General features: G+C 41.0%; 1 protein-coding gene across 2 annotated transcripts; it reads left to right on the plus strand.

The window, feature by feature from the left end:
• The first annotated feature begins 986 nt into the window (after positions 1 to 986).
• Positions 987 to 17,311, plus strand: LOC110062177 (uncharacterized). 2 transcript variants are annotated; one of them, XM_089287651.1, is made up of 14 exons: positions 997 to 1,068; positions 4,466 to 4,510; positions 4,860 to 5,058; positions 5,710 to 5,981; positions 6,719 to 6,889; positions 8,467 to 8,861; positions 9,029 to 9,779; positions 10,611 to 10,943; positions 11,974 to 12,123; positions 12,684 to 13,016; positions 13,612 to 14,078; positions 14,409 to 14,705; positions 15,016 to 15,176; positions 15,939 to 17,311. In XM_089287651.1, the coding sequence occupies exons 1-14, from the start codon at positions 1,012 to 1,014 to the stop codon at positions 16,097 to 16,099; spliced, it is 3,792 nt and encodes a 1,263-aa protein (XP_089143777.1). In that variant the 5' UTR covers positions 997 to 1,011; the 3' UTR covers positions 16,100 to 17,311. The 2 variants fall into 2 exon arrangements, with proteins under 2 accessions (XP_089143778.1, XP_089143777.1); XM_089287652.1 differs by lacking the exon at positions 4,466 to 4,510 and having other exon boundaries at positions 987 to 1,068.
• The last annotated feature ends 12 nt before the right edge of the window (positions 17,312 to 17,323 follow it).

Consider the following 17,323-nt stretch of genomic DNA (forward strand, 5'->3'; position numbering starts at 1 on the left):
TCCAAATCAACGCAACGTACATATCATATTTAGACAAGAAAGTAGACTAATAAGTCTGAGCTATTTCAAGGTCTTGTATGTCACTTTTGACATGAAGGCGTTTATTACGGGTAGGGGCGCTTGATGGGAGCGGCGCTTGTTTGAAGCAGGGGAGGGGTAAAGTCTGCATACGAACCAAGTGGCCCATCAGCGGAGCTTATCCCGGTTTCTGTAGCTTGAAGCGACAAGGAGTATTACTACTCCCCCCTGGATGGGATGCTAGTCCATCACAGGGTTACACCAAGCATTAAATTCGCTGGTACTCATTTATACACCTGGTTAGAGAGAGGCATAGTGACGGTAGAGTGTCTCGCCTAAGAACACAACGCAATGTTCCAGGCCAGGGCTCGAACCCGGACCGCTCGATCCTCAAAGACGAGCGTACCGCGCCTCACAGCTTGTTTAATTAAGGAGAGCGCTAAAATAAAATCAAGACGGGTCTATATATAGCCCGTGCTTTGATTGGTTGTGTAGTCGTTTTACGTGAGGTTATGTCAACGCAGATTGCATCTTTGTCACGTCAGTGGCTTTTATTCATGTTATAAAAGAATATATGAACAATGGCCAGTTCCTGTTTACATTACGGACTGCTGACCACACTCGAGAGAGTTTGGGAGAATTCGTATTGGACAGAAGAGTATTAAATTCTCACAGGCGAACCCTTTCTTGTTTGCGCAGACGTGGCATTTTTCACGTTCAATTGTGGTAACACATACTTAAAGTTTAATTTAATTGCATATGAATTTTCAGGTGGACTTCTACTTAAGAGACATTTATATGCCAAACTTTAATGTAAACTTTGATGGCGGATCCTTGTGATTGCGAATCAATTTCTCGGAACTATTAATATTGGTCAACAACTACAGGGAGTTAATACATCGAGTTAATGGCGCCACTTGGATTCAACCAATCAAATTGCCTTTTAGCAGGCCATTCAAATTCTAAATAAATAAAACCCATTACGGTTCTATAATGAACCATTCCACGGCAGATTTAAGGAGGAACATCCGGTCTTCTGAGCTTGTACAGGTATGAGTGGCTTATGCTGACTAGTAGATGATGAATGTAGCCAACGTTTTGTTAATTGCAGCCATTCCTCCATGTCTACTTTTCTTACCAATCCGCGATAAAACTGGTCAGTCTGTTTAGCCCAAAATATACACTGTACTTGATATTTTGTCGCAAATGACTGAATACTCAGAAACGCCCACACAATCCTGGGTCTCGGAGGATATGATCGGGGGGGGGAGGTACTCCCTTGTATGGGCTATATAGGTATGTGTGACTCGCAAGGGTATGGTTTTTCAGCGGTTCTGGTCTGAAAAAGGGCATAGATTCTGACCATTTTGGTCTGAAATAGGCTTAGCATTGGGTATTCTCAGTTTCAAGGAACTATTGTTTCCTCATTAACGTTGGGAAATTTGCAGCCCTTCTCAAATGTTTGCAGCCCTTACTCAAATGGAAGGCATTCATGGCTAGCAGCGGTCATATTTTAGAACTGTGTACTACCGTTAGATGTCTGAAATGGGGCATTGATTGTTCGCTGAAAAGGTCTGAAAAAGAGTACAGGTTTCAAGGTTTGGGTCGCAAAACCCAACAAAAAATTTGGGGTTACCCTCCCCCCCCGGAATTTTGAGACAGACGTTCAACATAAGATCAAAATATGAAACTCCTACTTTGAAAAGAAATTACCCCTTAGCTTTCGCCACAAGTCACACCACAATTTCGTAAACGTGTTAACACGATCGAATTACATTTTACAGCCATCACAGCACAGTTTCCAGGCTGTGTTGATATATTTCAATGGGGGAAGATTTGCATATGTGTACAAAGTTGCTAAAATAACTGCAAGCTAAGTTCTTTTACACCACAATTAACTTTGCGCCGAATGAACACAGCCATAATATTGTTATCATCGATGTATCGGAAGTCGACTGACGTGGCAAAAAATTCGAACTCGTTTAGCACATTTCCTCAGGGTAGAAAAGAGAACGATAAAGGGTGCGACATCAAGAAAACACAGTGAAGATTTAAATAACTGTTGTTTTTCAGTTGAGTGCATCTAATTGATACGTGAGAATATGCGTATCCAAAAATAAGCTCTTCAATGTTGGGTGTCAAACACAATAAACTGAGGTCAGTCACTGGCATTTGCGAGCCTGTAAATAGTTTGGAGCACAAAAGGAATAAAACCCCGGAGTATAAATTTGGGTTAATTCTGCTTATTCTTTAGTCTTGAAACGAGAAACGAGTTAAGGAAACATTTCGGGCATGCTTCTTCTTCAGTGCTTATTCAACGTGACTACGCACTCGTGGGGTGTAAGATGAGTTGGTAGGGGGATAGGGTACCCGACAAAGTTTTATACGGGGAGCTACGTCCTCAAGTCCAATCCTTAACATCAGTTATAAACCATTTTTGACAGAAAAGATAACCCTTTCATATATCTTCCATGGAAAATAGTACTTCTTTCACATACCCGCACTAAGTGCGGAACATCCCTTTTCCAAAAGCTCGACTAGCCCCTCATGATAATTACTGGGGCACTCAGCCGTTAGCTGCAATTGTTCGAGATGTTTTGAAAGAGCCTTTGGAATAACTAAATGGTAGTTTTCCGTACTCTTGTCTACACTCCAGTTCGTGAAGTGCCTACACCCTTTTCTTCTGTACACCTCCAGCCATAAAAAGGTACTTCTTTCTAGCGGAACTGCTTATTCACCAAAAGTAGCAAATTCGATATTTTAATAATTGCCTCTTAGCTTAACGATAGTTAATTATGCATATCTTGGCCCTCTGCTGTCTACTAAACCTAAAGGAAAACAATATAGCTATAGAATTTGACTTTGTTTTTAGCATTGTTTGACCCCCAACAGAAATACCCAATTGAGCAGATCAAAGAAAACCTGGCAGGCAAACGGTCTAGTGGCTAATTCACAAAGTCTTTGTATAATCGGCCCACGATAGTCCAACCATGCGTATCTGCTTTGCAAACACGACCACGAAGGGGTCGAATAAACTCCAGATCATGATGTTCTCGATGACTGATGAGGCAATCTTAATCTCTGGTTGCTAGCATGTGATCTGGTTCTAGAATTCCAAACGTGCCCAAGATACTTTACAGTTGGTAATAAGATTCTCTACCTTGCTCTCGGATACCTCTGCGCCTGCCGTCGCTGCAGTCAGACAGAGAAATTAAACGATGTACCAGGCAAGATGGAAGTTGAAAAAGCTTAACAACTTATATGTGGAAGTCGAATAAGACAAAATTTGTCAGTGAGTTGCCTGATGTTATTATTCAGCCTCCATAATGGTTTTTTTTTTTTTCGACAAATGAGCCTTATGTCTTTCTTTCACAATATATAATCCACAGTTTGACAAATTACAATGGGTACTTGAAAAAGTGGGTCAAAGGTTAGTTTGGCTTAATGGGACAAGTCACGTTTTAGTACCTCAAGAAAAATGGATCACTCGGAATTTTTCCTGTATAGCTATCCGACAAAATTTTTCGACGATCAAAATAAGCCAATCACAGCGTGAGATTGACGCCTGACTTTAGACATTGTGAATGTTGATAAAACGTCGTAGAAGCGAATTAGAAAGCAGTTATCTGAACAGCTTTCTTTACAACCAAGAGAAAACAACGCTTTATTTTCTTTCTTCACGCAAATAAATACTGAAAATGGAAAATTACAAAGCCAAAGGGCAACAAAAAGAAACATAGCTCAGTTGTAGCGTGACAAGAGGAGAGCCCGTCAAACAACAGGCCCTAATGGGCTACTTTCGATATCTTAAAATTCAGCTTGCATTGATAGCGAGGCCCAGATCGAGGCACAAACAAGATTAATGAATAAACACGATCATTCAGTTTGTTTGACTCGCGTAAATAAATCACTTACTGTCGTAGAAACATCTGCTCTGTTTACCTGCAGAAACGTCTGCCCTCGCCACGCATGGCCGCGTTTCATATACCCTTAATAGGAAAAAGATTTTAATCAGCTTACCGTTAAAAAAATTTAATCTCCCCCTTATCTGCTATTACACTATAGTGAGAATATTTTTATTAGTTGCAGAGAATAAGAGCTGAGATAAGTTTTCTATTTTCGTTTCGGATTGATAGGTAATCTTAGGCAATTTTTGCATACCGTCGCATTCAGTGGAGCCGTATGAAGAGACTGACAAAATATTGGATGGATGTTTTTTTTTTTGCTTCGCGCATGCAATCCTAGTAGCTATTGTCATTGCTAAAGAGATGGCAAGATTTGCATGTCACCCGTGTTGAAAAATATCTTGACTTATTTTTCATTAGCGGCTAGCGGCTAATGGCTTTCCATAATCACTGATTTCGTCCCCTTTATAAGGTGGCAAACTTGCCCGTAAAGTTTTCTAAATTATACGAACGATAGAATTATATAATACTCTTGTTTATAGTCCTTTTTTATGTTTAGAAAACTACACGACAAGATGAGTTCTGAGGTAAGACAGTCTGTCCTGTTACCAAACAATTTGTGTTTTACTTATTCATTTCATCAGTTTGTGCACAGGCTAGAGGTAAAATAACTGTTCCCCTGATCATAAATTTGTCTATTCGTATACAGAAAAGATCCGGTAAAAATTTGCTGATCTTGTAAGGCTGGGCCATTTACTCTCATGATTAGTTCTACATAGAATAATGTCAGTAAACATCAGGATTTATCGTGGCTGGAGCCAAATCTGGGAAAACAACGCGAGTCACGTTACTGTATTAATATTAGCAAGCAAGCTTCAATCGATAAATCAATCAATCAATCAATCAATCAAGCTTTAAAAACTTATTCTTTGTTAGATGGATATTGTCGAGGACCAAGTCCTTCGCAAGGCTCAACGTGGCTTACTCTTTGGTAAACCAAAGTTTGGAATTTTTGTGACGGCCTTGTACAAAGAAGACCTGGATGTAGACGACCCTTCAGTGCACAGTGGAATTCTGGGAGCAGCCTGTGACGTCATAAAGTACGCGCTAGAATTGGAGAAAGCCGAAGGAAATGGTAAAGAGTTATTTATTTCTCTTGTGGATCTTAAATATCGCAGAGGCTTTTAAAAGGCAGGAGGTGTGCGATAAATTGAGATGTGGGGGCGGATGGGGGGCAAGGGGAGTGGAAGTGGGGGAGGAAGGCGCAAGGAGAGATGACAAAGCGGAAAGGCTGACAAGCATGCTTTCCTTTTCCATTTTGAATTTTGCGTTGGACTGTTGTGTGGCCTTCAATAGTTTCCTTCACAGAGTTCAGCGGTGAAACATTGAAAAAAAAAAATCAAAAAAATTAGCACCACTTCCGATTTTCGATGCCTTGGAATTTTGCGAGAAGTTAGAGGATAATTTAGCGAACAATATGATCTTATTACGAGAAAAATGTTCCAACAACTAAACTGGCAAGCCATATGACGTGAGTTGAGTAAACTAATGGATTCTAACTACGAAGTTTCTAAGCTTGCATTTCCAACAAATGTCTTTAATTTACGTTGTGACTTGAAAGTGGCGGATTTAATTTCAGGAACAAATTCAGTCCAGGAGTGGTAAATGAGAAGTAGAGATTTTCTAGTAGAGAGAGTTTTGGCAGAAGGGTTGACAAAAACAACTATTGCCAGCAAGTAAGCCTGCAAAATCAGTGAAATATATTGGCGTTAATTCATTGTTACAGAATCCCGGACCAGAGCAATCGTCGCCTTTGACCCAAACCAGTGGAGCAAGTGGTACAAAGATGATCCAAAACTGGCAAATCTAGACCTTCGAGATCCGGGACGTCGCCTTATTCCTGACTCTCAGAAGTTCCTGGACACCGGTGGAGATGTGTTCTTCTTACTCAAATCAGACGCGCAGGGTGAACTGGAGAAAGTTCTTACTCACCTTCAGGACAAAATGAAAGATTATTGCAGGCTCTTTGATGTGACAAGATCCCAGCCCCCCAGTAAGGTAAGGCTATGAATGTTTAAATGAAGCTCAAAAATAAGGCTTGAGTTTTACTGAGCCCTAAAAGACCCCACTTTGAAACGGACAGAGAATGTTTCCTCTAGTTTCCTCTAATGCATCCCTAAAGTGCCGTAAAAGCTAAGAACTATGGCATATTGCCCTGAACACCCTAAGAGAGACTAAAATCCATAATTTACACCTTTAAGCGAGACGACGAGCAACCTCAACCTTTCTACATTAGAATCTCTCCACGGTAACGTACTAACACACAACGGTGAAGCATATATACTTTCATATTTGGCAGCAGAAGAAAACAACGATTTTACATATCGTAGAGTAAAACGCGAGTGGTGCATGACCCAAAGTCACTCTCCTTTCGGAAAGCAGAACCATTTCAAAGCAGCAAAAAGCAACCAAACCCTTATTCTTTGTCGGTTATAATTGATTACCAACCTCTTCTAATATGGAAAATTAGAACAACCATACTGATACATTCAACCTTGGCGAAGCCCAGTGCTCTTTAAGCGCAGATGTAACATACCAACTGTTGAATGCACCACCAAGGAAACTTGCACATCCGGTTATAACCATGCACATCGAATCGCCGTCTTTAAAAATCAAACGTTAAAATCAAATGCATTGTCTTTTTCTTTCTTAAAAATCTGACAGTGTAAAGAGAACAGACTATTTCTGGACTTTTTCCGATGTTTTGTTCTTTCCTTTTGCATTGTTTCCCTCAGAGGGTCCTGCAAAATTCCTTCACTGATGGAGTAGCTAATCCCTGTGATGCGGAGAGCATCAAAACTTATATTGTGAAGAACGATGGCGCCCTCTCGGGTCACCCTGGCTCAACATACCTACTGTCGCAAAAGTTTGAGTTCAACTGGACTGTCATTGGAAACATGGACAAGGTAAATGAAAGTCGTACGCCCAATTTAATCTCCAGGGCCCGGTTGTTCAAACCTCGATTAGCGCTAATCGGGGATTAAATTTCTTAACCGACGATTAAAATTTAATCTGCGATTAGATTGCGTTGCTCAAAGCCCGATTAGCACTAATCAAACTCTAATCGGCGGGTTAAATTTAATACACCTCCGGAGGAGGATTAACTCCCTAATCTGCCGATTAAAATTGAAGAAAAATGTCCGGCTTGTTGTTTCATCTCCCTCGCGTAGGACAAATGTTATCGATATAATCATAACATACTCGTTCATATCCAGAAACAGCTTCGGACTCGTTAACGATTCGGGAGAGCGTACATTGAACACCACAAACCTCATAGAGGCGGATTTGCGGAGAAAAACGAAGCGTGGCCATGCTCTTGCTAAAAGTAAGATTTTATGCTAATGACAACTTTCTTCAAGTTATCAGCTATACAGTTGGGGTAAACAAGGCCAGAGTTTCACGGGCAGTTTTTTCGCCAGGAAAACCATTTGAAAACAAAAATGTCGCGCAATTCTATGACGTAAAATAGCGTAAGAATACATTATAATCAATTAAAATAATCCACTTTACGCTTAATCGCGGAATGGTTAATCGGCGGATTAATCTCCTTTTGAACAACCGTTTTCTAACCCACGATTAGGAAATTTAATCGACGATTATGCTTAATCGGAGGTTAGTTTAATCGCGGTTTTGAACAACCGCGCCCAGGTTTAGAAACAGGAAATAAGATAGATGTTAGCCGCCTCCACGAGCTTATTTTCACTGTAGCCTTCTACACAGATTTGTGCTCATCATTCCTCCCTCTTGGGAGACGAAAGACTGTCTCTTACCGCTCTTACCACTGATCTAGGATTGGTCTCCTAGGTCGAGGTTACATGCATTAACGTGACAAAATTGACATTCAATTGCAACGGGGTGGAGTGCATGAGGGGCTTGTTTTTGGCTATGAGTTTTTGTATGTCTCTATCGATAGGATTTGCAAACAAAAAACGGGCACGCAGCATTTGCGTTCTTGGAAAGTTGCTAGATACTTTTCAAATCTGAACGATAAAGAAATAAGAGAATCGCACTTTCGCACCGCGCCATTATCAGTTTAAGTGACTCACCTCCTTTATCCCATGGCGGGTTTAGTCAGTAGTGTAGCAGCTCTCGTAAGCTTGTAATTCTCTTCACTGTTAGCAGCTGTTATTGTTTTGGGGCTAGGGGGCATTGTTTCTGTTGTTTATTCTATTGTCCTCTCAAAGGGTTTCAAGGCATTCATGTGAGATCTTACGAGAGCTGCGACCTGACCCGGTTTAGTTTGAAAAAGTTCCAGAAGTTAAAAGCTAATTGCGGTGTTAATTCTCGCCGTGGCTATTAGCAAACACATTGAAAGGGAACGAAAGAAAGGCGTTAAGAAACTAACTTCTTGGAATTTTCAGGGTAATTATAACATGATACTGAAAACTGTGGGCTGAAATTAACTGACTGATATTGAAACCAAGTTTTGTCAAGAGAAATTAAACGTTCGAAAAATACAAACTTTTCGATTTAATTATTACAGATCCAAAAGGAAGACATGGTTGGACGAAAATCTGCCACCGACACTTTCATTCCTCACACGGACAAGCGCGCCCACATTGCACGTGTGCATGTGGTACCGGACGTGCCACCAGTGAACGGCCTCCTCAGACATTCCCGTATATTCCGTGTGTCAATGCCGTACGGTCACATAGAGAACCAACCAGGTCGAGAGGAGGGACTTATGTATATGCACATGTGTAACACCACGGAGGTTTTTAAGACGATTCTGAAGAACATCGCTGGAAGTGACAAAGAGTCTAAGCTAGGTGAGGTAACCCCCGATACCTTGATCAGTGCTGTGCAGCCTCTCCAGGGAACCTACTGGTATGTGCCCAGTGCTGAGGAATTGAAGTTACCCACCCTCAAGGAACGAAGGTAACTAAATTTTTATCTAGTGAGATTCGTTTAATGTCTTTAATGCTTAAGTATTTTCGGTTGCTTTCTATCTTAGTTACATCAATTTGTAAGAATCTGGCTGCACGTGTGAATTTCTCGACGACGGGTTCAGTTATTTTAAAGTAATACCTTTTTGTATTTTACAGGTTTGAAATCATAGATTTTTGGAATGTGAGAAGTCCTACAAACGACTACTTGTTTTACAATCAGAAGGAATATCTCCACCGTATGACAACTGGTGGTTATAGCCCAGGGGATCCGCCCAGTGACAGAGTACTCCGCCTGTTGGACTACGCCTTCCAACAGTGGAATGACCAATGGTTCAAACGGCGAGAGATGCCCAAATTTCCTCATCTCCTCGAATTCGTATCGGACGCAGAAACGAGCCGTTTACTACAGAATGCTTCCATCATGATCCGGAAGGGATGGGCAGTGAAAGTTTCCCTGGGAGGATTGTTCACCACAAACAAAACCGCCGAGCTGGAAAATCCAACCTTCTTTGGCAGAAAAGCTGACACATTCAACCTTCATCCTGATGAGCTCATTGTGGGAAGGATGCCGCCGTGCTTCTCCCTTGGGCTTGGAAAGGCCGTCATGCCTTACCTCCGGGAAAACGAAACGATGCCAGCTTTCTTCAAGGGACTGAGTGAAGCTGCAGGAATGGGGCACGTGATACCAGATTTTGAAACGCTACTGCAGAAGGGTCTCGGCAAAATGATTGAAGAAATGAAAGCCAACATGGGCGAAACCGAAAAGCAGAAAGAATTTGTCCGTTCCTGTATTCTCGCTTTGGAAGGAGTTAAGAAGTACATCAAGAACTTCGGTTACCTGGCAGAATACTTTGCTCACAACAGCGACTTTGCTTTATCTGAAGCCCAACGATCACACTTGAAGAAGGTAAGACTTAAATAGTATATGGTGCCATTTATTAAGGTAGTTAATGGCGTTTTTGGACAGCCCTATGTTGACATCATTTTTATTTGGGGGGGAAATGTGTCACTGTTTATCTTCACTTGAAGTATGACCACTTGCATTAGACATCATCTGCATGCATTCATCTAGGTACACTCTTCCAAGAGCTCTCCTTTCTCGCAAGGGCCTGTATCTCTCGGGAAGAGGTGCAATGTTTTATTATTGATAAGTATTTCTAAGCTATAGGAATATCTTCGACCGGACAGCGTTAAGCGCGGACAAGTGGTGTCTTTAGATCTTTCTTATTTGACCCCAAAGTCAAGAAAGAAAAGGCCTAGAGAATTACACCGCTGGGGGCCTTCAACTGAATGGTTACTTCGCGTGTCTTATTGGTGGATAATCTAGTGTTGTGAGTCATGTAACAATTCCCAGTAATATAATTTGATTACTGAAGTGAGAGAGGTTACGAGGGTTAATAGTCAGTGTACCATGGTAGATGAAGTTTCAGGATCAGGAGGTCCAAGTTTAAGTCTTGGTCAGGGCCACAGCTTATTGCTATTAGGCAAGACACTTGACTCTCACCGTGCTACATGTTAGTCAAAATGGGCACGTCTGTCAAACTACAATCGGACACAAATTTTCCGAAAGGGGTAGCCTACGCCTAAACAGTGATGTCTCAGTGTCTCGACAATCCGTGGAGAGCTAGTATTTTCTTTAGTTGTAGTTAAGCACTGACCTTAGTAAGCCGCCTAGTGAACAGACCTCGCCTTCAGGAGAACTAGCTATTGACGAAAAAATGATTTCTTTCCACAACAGATTAAAGATAGAATGAACAAGATCTCTACCGACCGACCAGAAACCTTCATTGAGGCTGTTCAACTGCTGTTCTCCTTCCACTGCTGCCTGCACCTGTCGGGGGAACCCACATCTATCGGACGACTTGATCAGCTCCTGGAACCTTTTTTCCAGGGACCCCCTACTGAGGAGGCCCAGGAGATTATCGACTGTCTCTTTGTCAAGCTGTGTGAACACGTGCATCTCAACTCACGGCTTTTGAATGATCTGGGTGCTTGGGGAATGACCGCTGTACCATATGCCAGCACGGGAATGTTTCCCAATGGCGATACTATCAACCAGTGGGTTCAGCAGGTGAGGAAAGTTCAATAATTTTATATACAGTTGCCAAGAATAAATCGTTTCCAAACATTGACGTTGATTGAGCCACTGCTTTGCTATATTTAAAAAAAATTAGCTATCGGTTTTGCATAGGGTATAAAATGTCAGTCTTTTAGAGTTTTGACGCAAACTTTTTCTGGGCAGCGGTCACTTTTACGTTCTAACATGCATAATGTTTGATTCCGTTTCATTATTCAAAAACCGTCTGAAGGCCCACGTTGTTTTGCAAATTAAATGCCAAAAATTCTGACACAAATATATAAAGCGAGATTTACTGGAATGTACCTGATACACAGTTAAAGTGTAAACGCTTACCAGATAGATATTAGAGAGCTTTAGCAAACCATGACGGCGGCGCTAACGGAAACGGCTCCAAACAAAGGGTATGATGAACAAATTAATGGTTCTGCACGTGCATTTTGAATCTCTGCATATTTCTAAAGCCCCACCCGAACGATTGCAATATTTTAACGCAACATATCGACATGTTGGGTGTTGTTGTCTCAAGTTTGAAAATGGTCAAATTTGCGCCATCAACACCCTGGCCAACATGTCGCAACATGTCGCAACAGAGTGTGCAAACGCGCGTAACATGTTGCGCCTAACAGTGTTGCGATATGTTGCGTTGTAATGTTGCAATCATTTTGCCGGGGCTTTATCCGCCATCTGCAAAAGAGCAACGTGATATGACCGTGTTCTGCGTATTTTGGAGAACCTGAACCGCAGTGGCTAATTTTTCGTATCTTCTTGCGGAATTGAACGTTGCCATATCATATCTAGCCTGAGCAAGTTTTTAGACCGCTAAGCTTACTGAACAGCTACCCACAGTCGATACATTCGAACGTAAAAAGTAATCATTGCTTTTTTTTAACAAGGCGTCGTCCTCGGCGTCACCGTCGTCATTGCTAAAACTCCCTATACATGAGCGGCGAAATAACAAGACCACTTACTTATACTGAAATTCATTAATATATTGGTGACAGTATGTATTTCATCGGCTTAGATCACTGTGGGAGGTTACAAGGCCAACGATGCAGAGGTTCCACAAGATGCCTGCAACGCCATCACGAAAATGTGCTTAAAGGCCTCACGCAGGCTTCCCCTTAGTGCTCCATGTTTGTCCCTGCGAATGCATAAGAATATGCCGCAAGAGGTGAGCTTAAGAGAAAATAAGAAAGACAGGTCCCTCATTAATAAACCCTTTCAAATCTAATTTTTTTGAAATCTTTTATTAGTTTTCTCTCATATTGTTTTGCTATTTACGTCATTAGTATGTTAGACCGTTACTTTAATGTAAGTGAAGACACATACAAGGAAACGGACTGAAAATAACTCAGGACAAGCTATTAGAATTCAAATGTTTACCATCATGCACGGGAACCTGCTCACTTCCCTCGATTTCCCTTGGTACGCCTAATTTAAGGGAGTTCTGACCTAAGGTCTCGTACTGGATTCAATTTCGCTCTACGATCCAAACACAGTTCTAGTTTCAAAAGAAAGTTTTATGACAGAGTTAATTTATTTACATAGTGTTATATGAATTGGAGCCGTTAATTATCCTTATTTTCTTGCTTTGTGTTAATGCCTCGTTAAGCGTAGGAAAAAAAGAGTTACACAGCCGTTGTTTCTGGAGAGGTAGCTTATTTTGGCGCCTGGTAGGAGACACCGAACCTTACAGCTACGGAATGTAACCATTACCTTTGATACAAACAGGTTCTTCAAGAGGCCGCTAAGGCTCTTCTCAGCGGAGGGGCCCATCCCGTCCTTCCTCACGACGACCACTTGATACAGGGCCTTGTTGAAGCGGGAACATCAGACGTGCCAGTGAGCCTTAAAACCGCGCGAAACTACGCCTGTGACGGTTGCTATGAACCAATCATTCCTGGCGAGACAGACTTCTCATTGGCTTACGTGCCTCTGTTGCAAGTGCTTGAGATGTCAATCAACCATGGGTCTACATATTCACTCGCTGGGCCTGGATTTTTGGAGGGGGTACCTCAGTCTCTGCCTACAGCTCATCCTGAGGAAATCGTCAGTTTTGAACAGGTATTAGCTTACCTCGATATCTTAAGTTTATGATATCTAAAATCAAGCCAACCATGGTATGCCCAATAGTTTCCAGATATTAGACATAATAAGCTTTCTAAAGTTATTTTGTAATCATAAAGGTGTACTGTTGATATCTTGCATGCTAACAAGTTAAAGCCTGCTAAGCAAAGTATTAGGAAATACCGCCTTTCAATATTTTTCCAGTTTGCGTCTTTTTTTTTTTTTTTTTTTGCCGTCAAGATTTATGTACTGGACTGCCAAACGTTAAGAACTTCTCATGATTTAGCTGTACGTTTTTTTAAAGTTGCTTTATTTTTCATGCGTAAGAAATTGACTGACCTAAGATAACAATAATAAGATTTAATTAAAATCTAGTACTGCTGGTTTTGAAGATCCAGAATGGAAGGAAAATCAGGGAAAATATAGAACCATTAACAAACTCAACCCACAACATTGAGCATGCAATTAAGTAATTATACCTTACTTAATCGCACCCTGTCAAACTCCTTGAAGGCGAGGGTCTACTAATTACACCATTCCTTCATCATCAGCAAGTTATGTCGCTCACGTTATCACGTTGTTCCATTCTCAGCTCAAAGAGCTTTTTGCTCTTCATCTTCGTGTGCGGACAGAATATTCCATTTTCCTTCTACTCCTCAACTATGGCAACATCGTCGAGTTTTGTCCCAGTCCTCTGCTCTCTTCCCTCATTCGTGGCTGCCTGGAAACCAAACGGGATATTTACGACGGCGGCGCTAACTACACTTTGATTGGTATCCAGTTCATATCCTTCGCCAACACCGTCGACGCTCTGTACGCCATTAAGCGGCTTTGTTTTGATCATGACTCGGCTGTTATTTCCTTGGCCGAGCTTGTCCGCTGTCTCAAGTGTGACTGGGGATACAACATGCAAGAGCCCTTCCACGATGCGGTCGCGGGAACCACGCGTGGTCAGCGGCTGTCTGACACGTACAAGGGAGTACGTGAGAGGGCGCTGAGCCTACCGAAGTTTGGAACCAGCGCAGGTGCAGAAAACGAAGACGTTCAAAACATTACCAGGTTAGTTAAACAATAAACTTTGTAACGAGACAGTTTTCAGAGTGGATTTTTCAGCGCTCCAAGAGATTCAAAATTAGGCTAAACGTTTTGTTCTCAAAAGGATAGACGAGCTTACTTTCCCCATAGTTTGGGCGCATGCGCATACGATAAACTTCAGTTTCTGAAACATGAAGTGACCATATGAAGTGACCTCCTCACGATGGTTGCGATATTAGATTTTCGTAGGTTAACTGATCTGTTATAAACTGTTACCAAGGTTATCCTATGACAGCTAGCCTGTGCCCAAATCTAGTCTTTAAAATTCTAATTTACAATGTATCTTTTTTTCAGTTGGTTAGCTGAGCAAGTTTCAACGGTCACCAAAAAAGTGGCCCGCGATGCTCCAGATGGACAACCGCTGAAAGGACTGATTGACGGCTTGAAGAAAAAGTATTCTGTTCCCGGAGCACCATGGGATGTAATGCTGCCTACAGGATCCGGGACATTTGAAGGATACGTTGGTTGGGGAGGAGGATGTGCGGCATCTGCTGATGGTCGACGCTCTGGGTCGCCGATTGCTTCAGACTTGAGCGCTGCTCCAACTTCATTGGATAAACCTGCCATACCGAAGAGCTTCGATATCTACAAGTAAGCGTGAGAGAAATGTTGTTATGGTATAAATCTACTAGTCGTTCAAATGCAAAGAAGGGCCCACCATTTTGTCAACAACCACACACTGCTAGGCTACTAACTATCTACAAAAGGATAGAAAGGCATTCGTGATAGTGGTAGAACGCTAGTACACTTATACTAAAATACAAATGATCTGTATTGGTTGCTGCTGACTTCATACTGCAAATAGCAGATACAGGAGTTAGCCGCCCCCCTATCCCATATCCTTCTCTTGTTCCCCGCCCTGATTTAAGATACCATCTGTTTCCATGCATTTGTGTTCAAGGTCGCTTAAAAGCTGGAATATGAAGTCCATAAACGTTGGTTTTGCTAACGGTGCGGAGATTGATCTGAAAATTGACGAAACTTTCCAAGAAGACGACGTGGTAAAATTCCTGCAAAATTATGCTGAACAAAAGGAGGGCATTGGAGGAAATATCTTGACACGTGAGTAAACAAGCTTGACGCTTTATCAAATGTTCAGCCTTCTTAGGTAGTTCTGTTACGTGTAAAACGAATCAAAGTTTGTGTTTTGGTTTATACTGAAAAACGGACAAAGTTAACGAAAGATCTGAGTGGATCTTTTCTTTTTATTAGATGAAGCGGAAGATTTTCTTTTTATTAGATGAAATTTAGTTTGAATCGAACTGAGTGACAGAGATGATAGAAATAACATGTTGTGGAATTTTAATGCTGCAAAATGTACGTTGAATAGCCGACAGGACGGCATTGTTGCAAGTTACAGGAATACAAGAAGTCTGTGGCTCGAATTGTTTCGTGTAAAGTAAACCTAGAACTCAATTAGTTGTGACTGTTGCGTACGACGTGAAACATGTCGTATGACCTCGGTACATGTTTAAAACCCAACAACAAATTCAGGGGTGGATCCAGGAATTTACATGAGTGACTTGCGCCAACTTAATAATGGGGTGGGGGTGGGGGGAATGCTCCCCCAAGAAAATTTGAAATTTAGTGCTCTCAAAATGCAATTTTCCTGCATTCTTAGAGGTTTGGAAACATTTGAGTGATTTCTGGAAATCACTTGTACTACTTTGGATCCACCCTGACAATCATGACATCAATCGAGTCCATCAACAATGTTAAATATCATAAGTTGTATGCAAATTGTAAAGCATCGCGAACTACAAAAATCGCATTCAACAAAGTCTGATTCTCCTATGTTTATGATTGTTATTTCTCCTACGTTAGTCACCTGCGCCAACCCAGACACCTTCGCTAAAGCTCAGCGGAATCCAGAGCAGTATGATCTCATCCGAGTACGCACAGGGGGCTGGAGCGAGTTTTACATTGCTTTCTTCACCGCCCATCAGAAACATCAGGAGAGGAGAATGTACTACCACACTACATGAAGTACAAAACGTTTACCTCTTAGGGCCATGAAGGAAAACAAAACTACCGTCAACACATTACTTACGATAGCACTTCGGAAGTTTTTAAATAATTTTTTTAACTCTAGGAATAGGTGTGCACGCATACAGTCTCTTCCGAACAAGTTACTGCTTTTTTTTAAAGGATAAAATAAAATAAACACGTACAGTTAGTAATGACTTACTAATTTCACGAATTTTGAAATTTTTGTCATCTCTTAAGGTATGGCAGTTTTAAAACTAAAGCAATGATTGCACTCTAATTGTTAAGTGATTACCACACACATTAATTAACACACATTTAGAATACGTACAAATAACGCTGCTTACACCACTTATATACTTACAATGATAATATGGCTACATAAATGAAATACTTTCAATACTAAGAGAGCATGCAGTTTTCAATTGAGAGTCGAAAGTAATCAGGCAATTCTCTATATATCTTTAAATTACTTTGGTTTTGATTTTACTACGGTTTGAAATTAGCTGAGTAGTCTAATTGGTAAGTAATTGGTTTGGTTTTGGTTTAACGGCACAGTCAATTGAAAGCCGCTCTATAGCTACTTTAACTACTTACAGTACTACTTACAGACACTACTTGATAACGCTACTTACGATGCTGATAATATTCATCTACTTACACTACTTACAATACTTATATGGCTACTAACTATACTTGCAATACTCACACGACTAATTTTTCCCCTTCCCTCCATTTCTTGTTTAGTTTAGCAACTTAAACTGCAAGTTGGGCAGTAATTAGTATTTAGTTAACCATGTCAACTTATGCAAGTTCACTTCTGTTCAACGATAGTCTTTCTTGAAGACTTAAAAAGCAAAAACTGAGACCTCTTTCTGTCAGGTGTAAATTATTACTCCTGATTTCGATTTCGCTGATTTCATTAAATCTGATATTGTGAATTCTCGAGAAATCAAGCATATCTAAAACTCAAGTCACATTGTGGCTAAGTAATTCATTCTAATTTTCATTGTAATTTTCAAATTTAGATATTTAGCGTTTTTCTCATTTTGTCTTTTTAATACCCGACTTAATAAGCTGCAAACTATCAAACCCTTTGGTAGTCTATAAAAGTAAAAGTTAACCACAAATTGTAGATGTTTTTTAAATTAGAGTCATAGTTTAAGTGGTTGGAAAATGTACCTTTTGACTGAATAAATCATACAATCGCCTGTTTTGTTTTG

The sequence above is a fragment of the Orbicella faveolata genome, unplaced genomic scaffold (genome assembly GCF_042242905.1).
Source record: "Orbicella faveolata isolate gen_17 unplaced genomic scaffold, um_ofav_v1 contig_14, whole genome shotgun sequence".
In the NCBI taxonomy this organism is placed as follows: Eukaryota; Metazoa; Cnidaria; class Anthozoa; order Scleractinia; family Merulinidae; genus Orbicella; species Orbicella faveolata.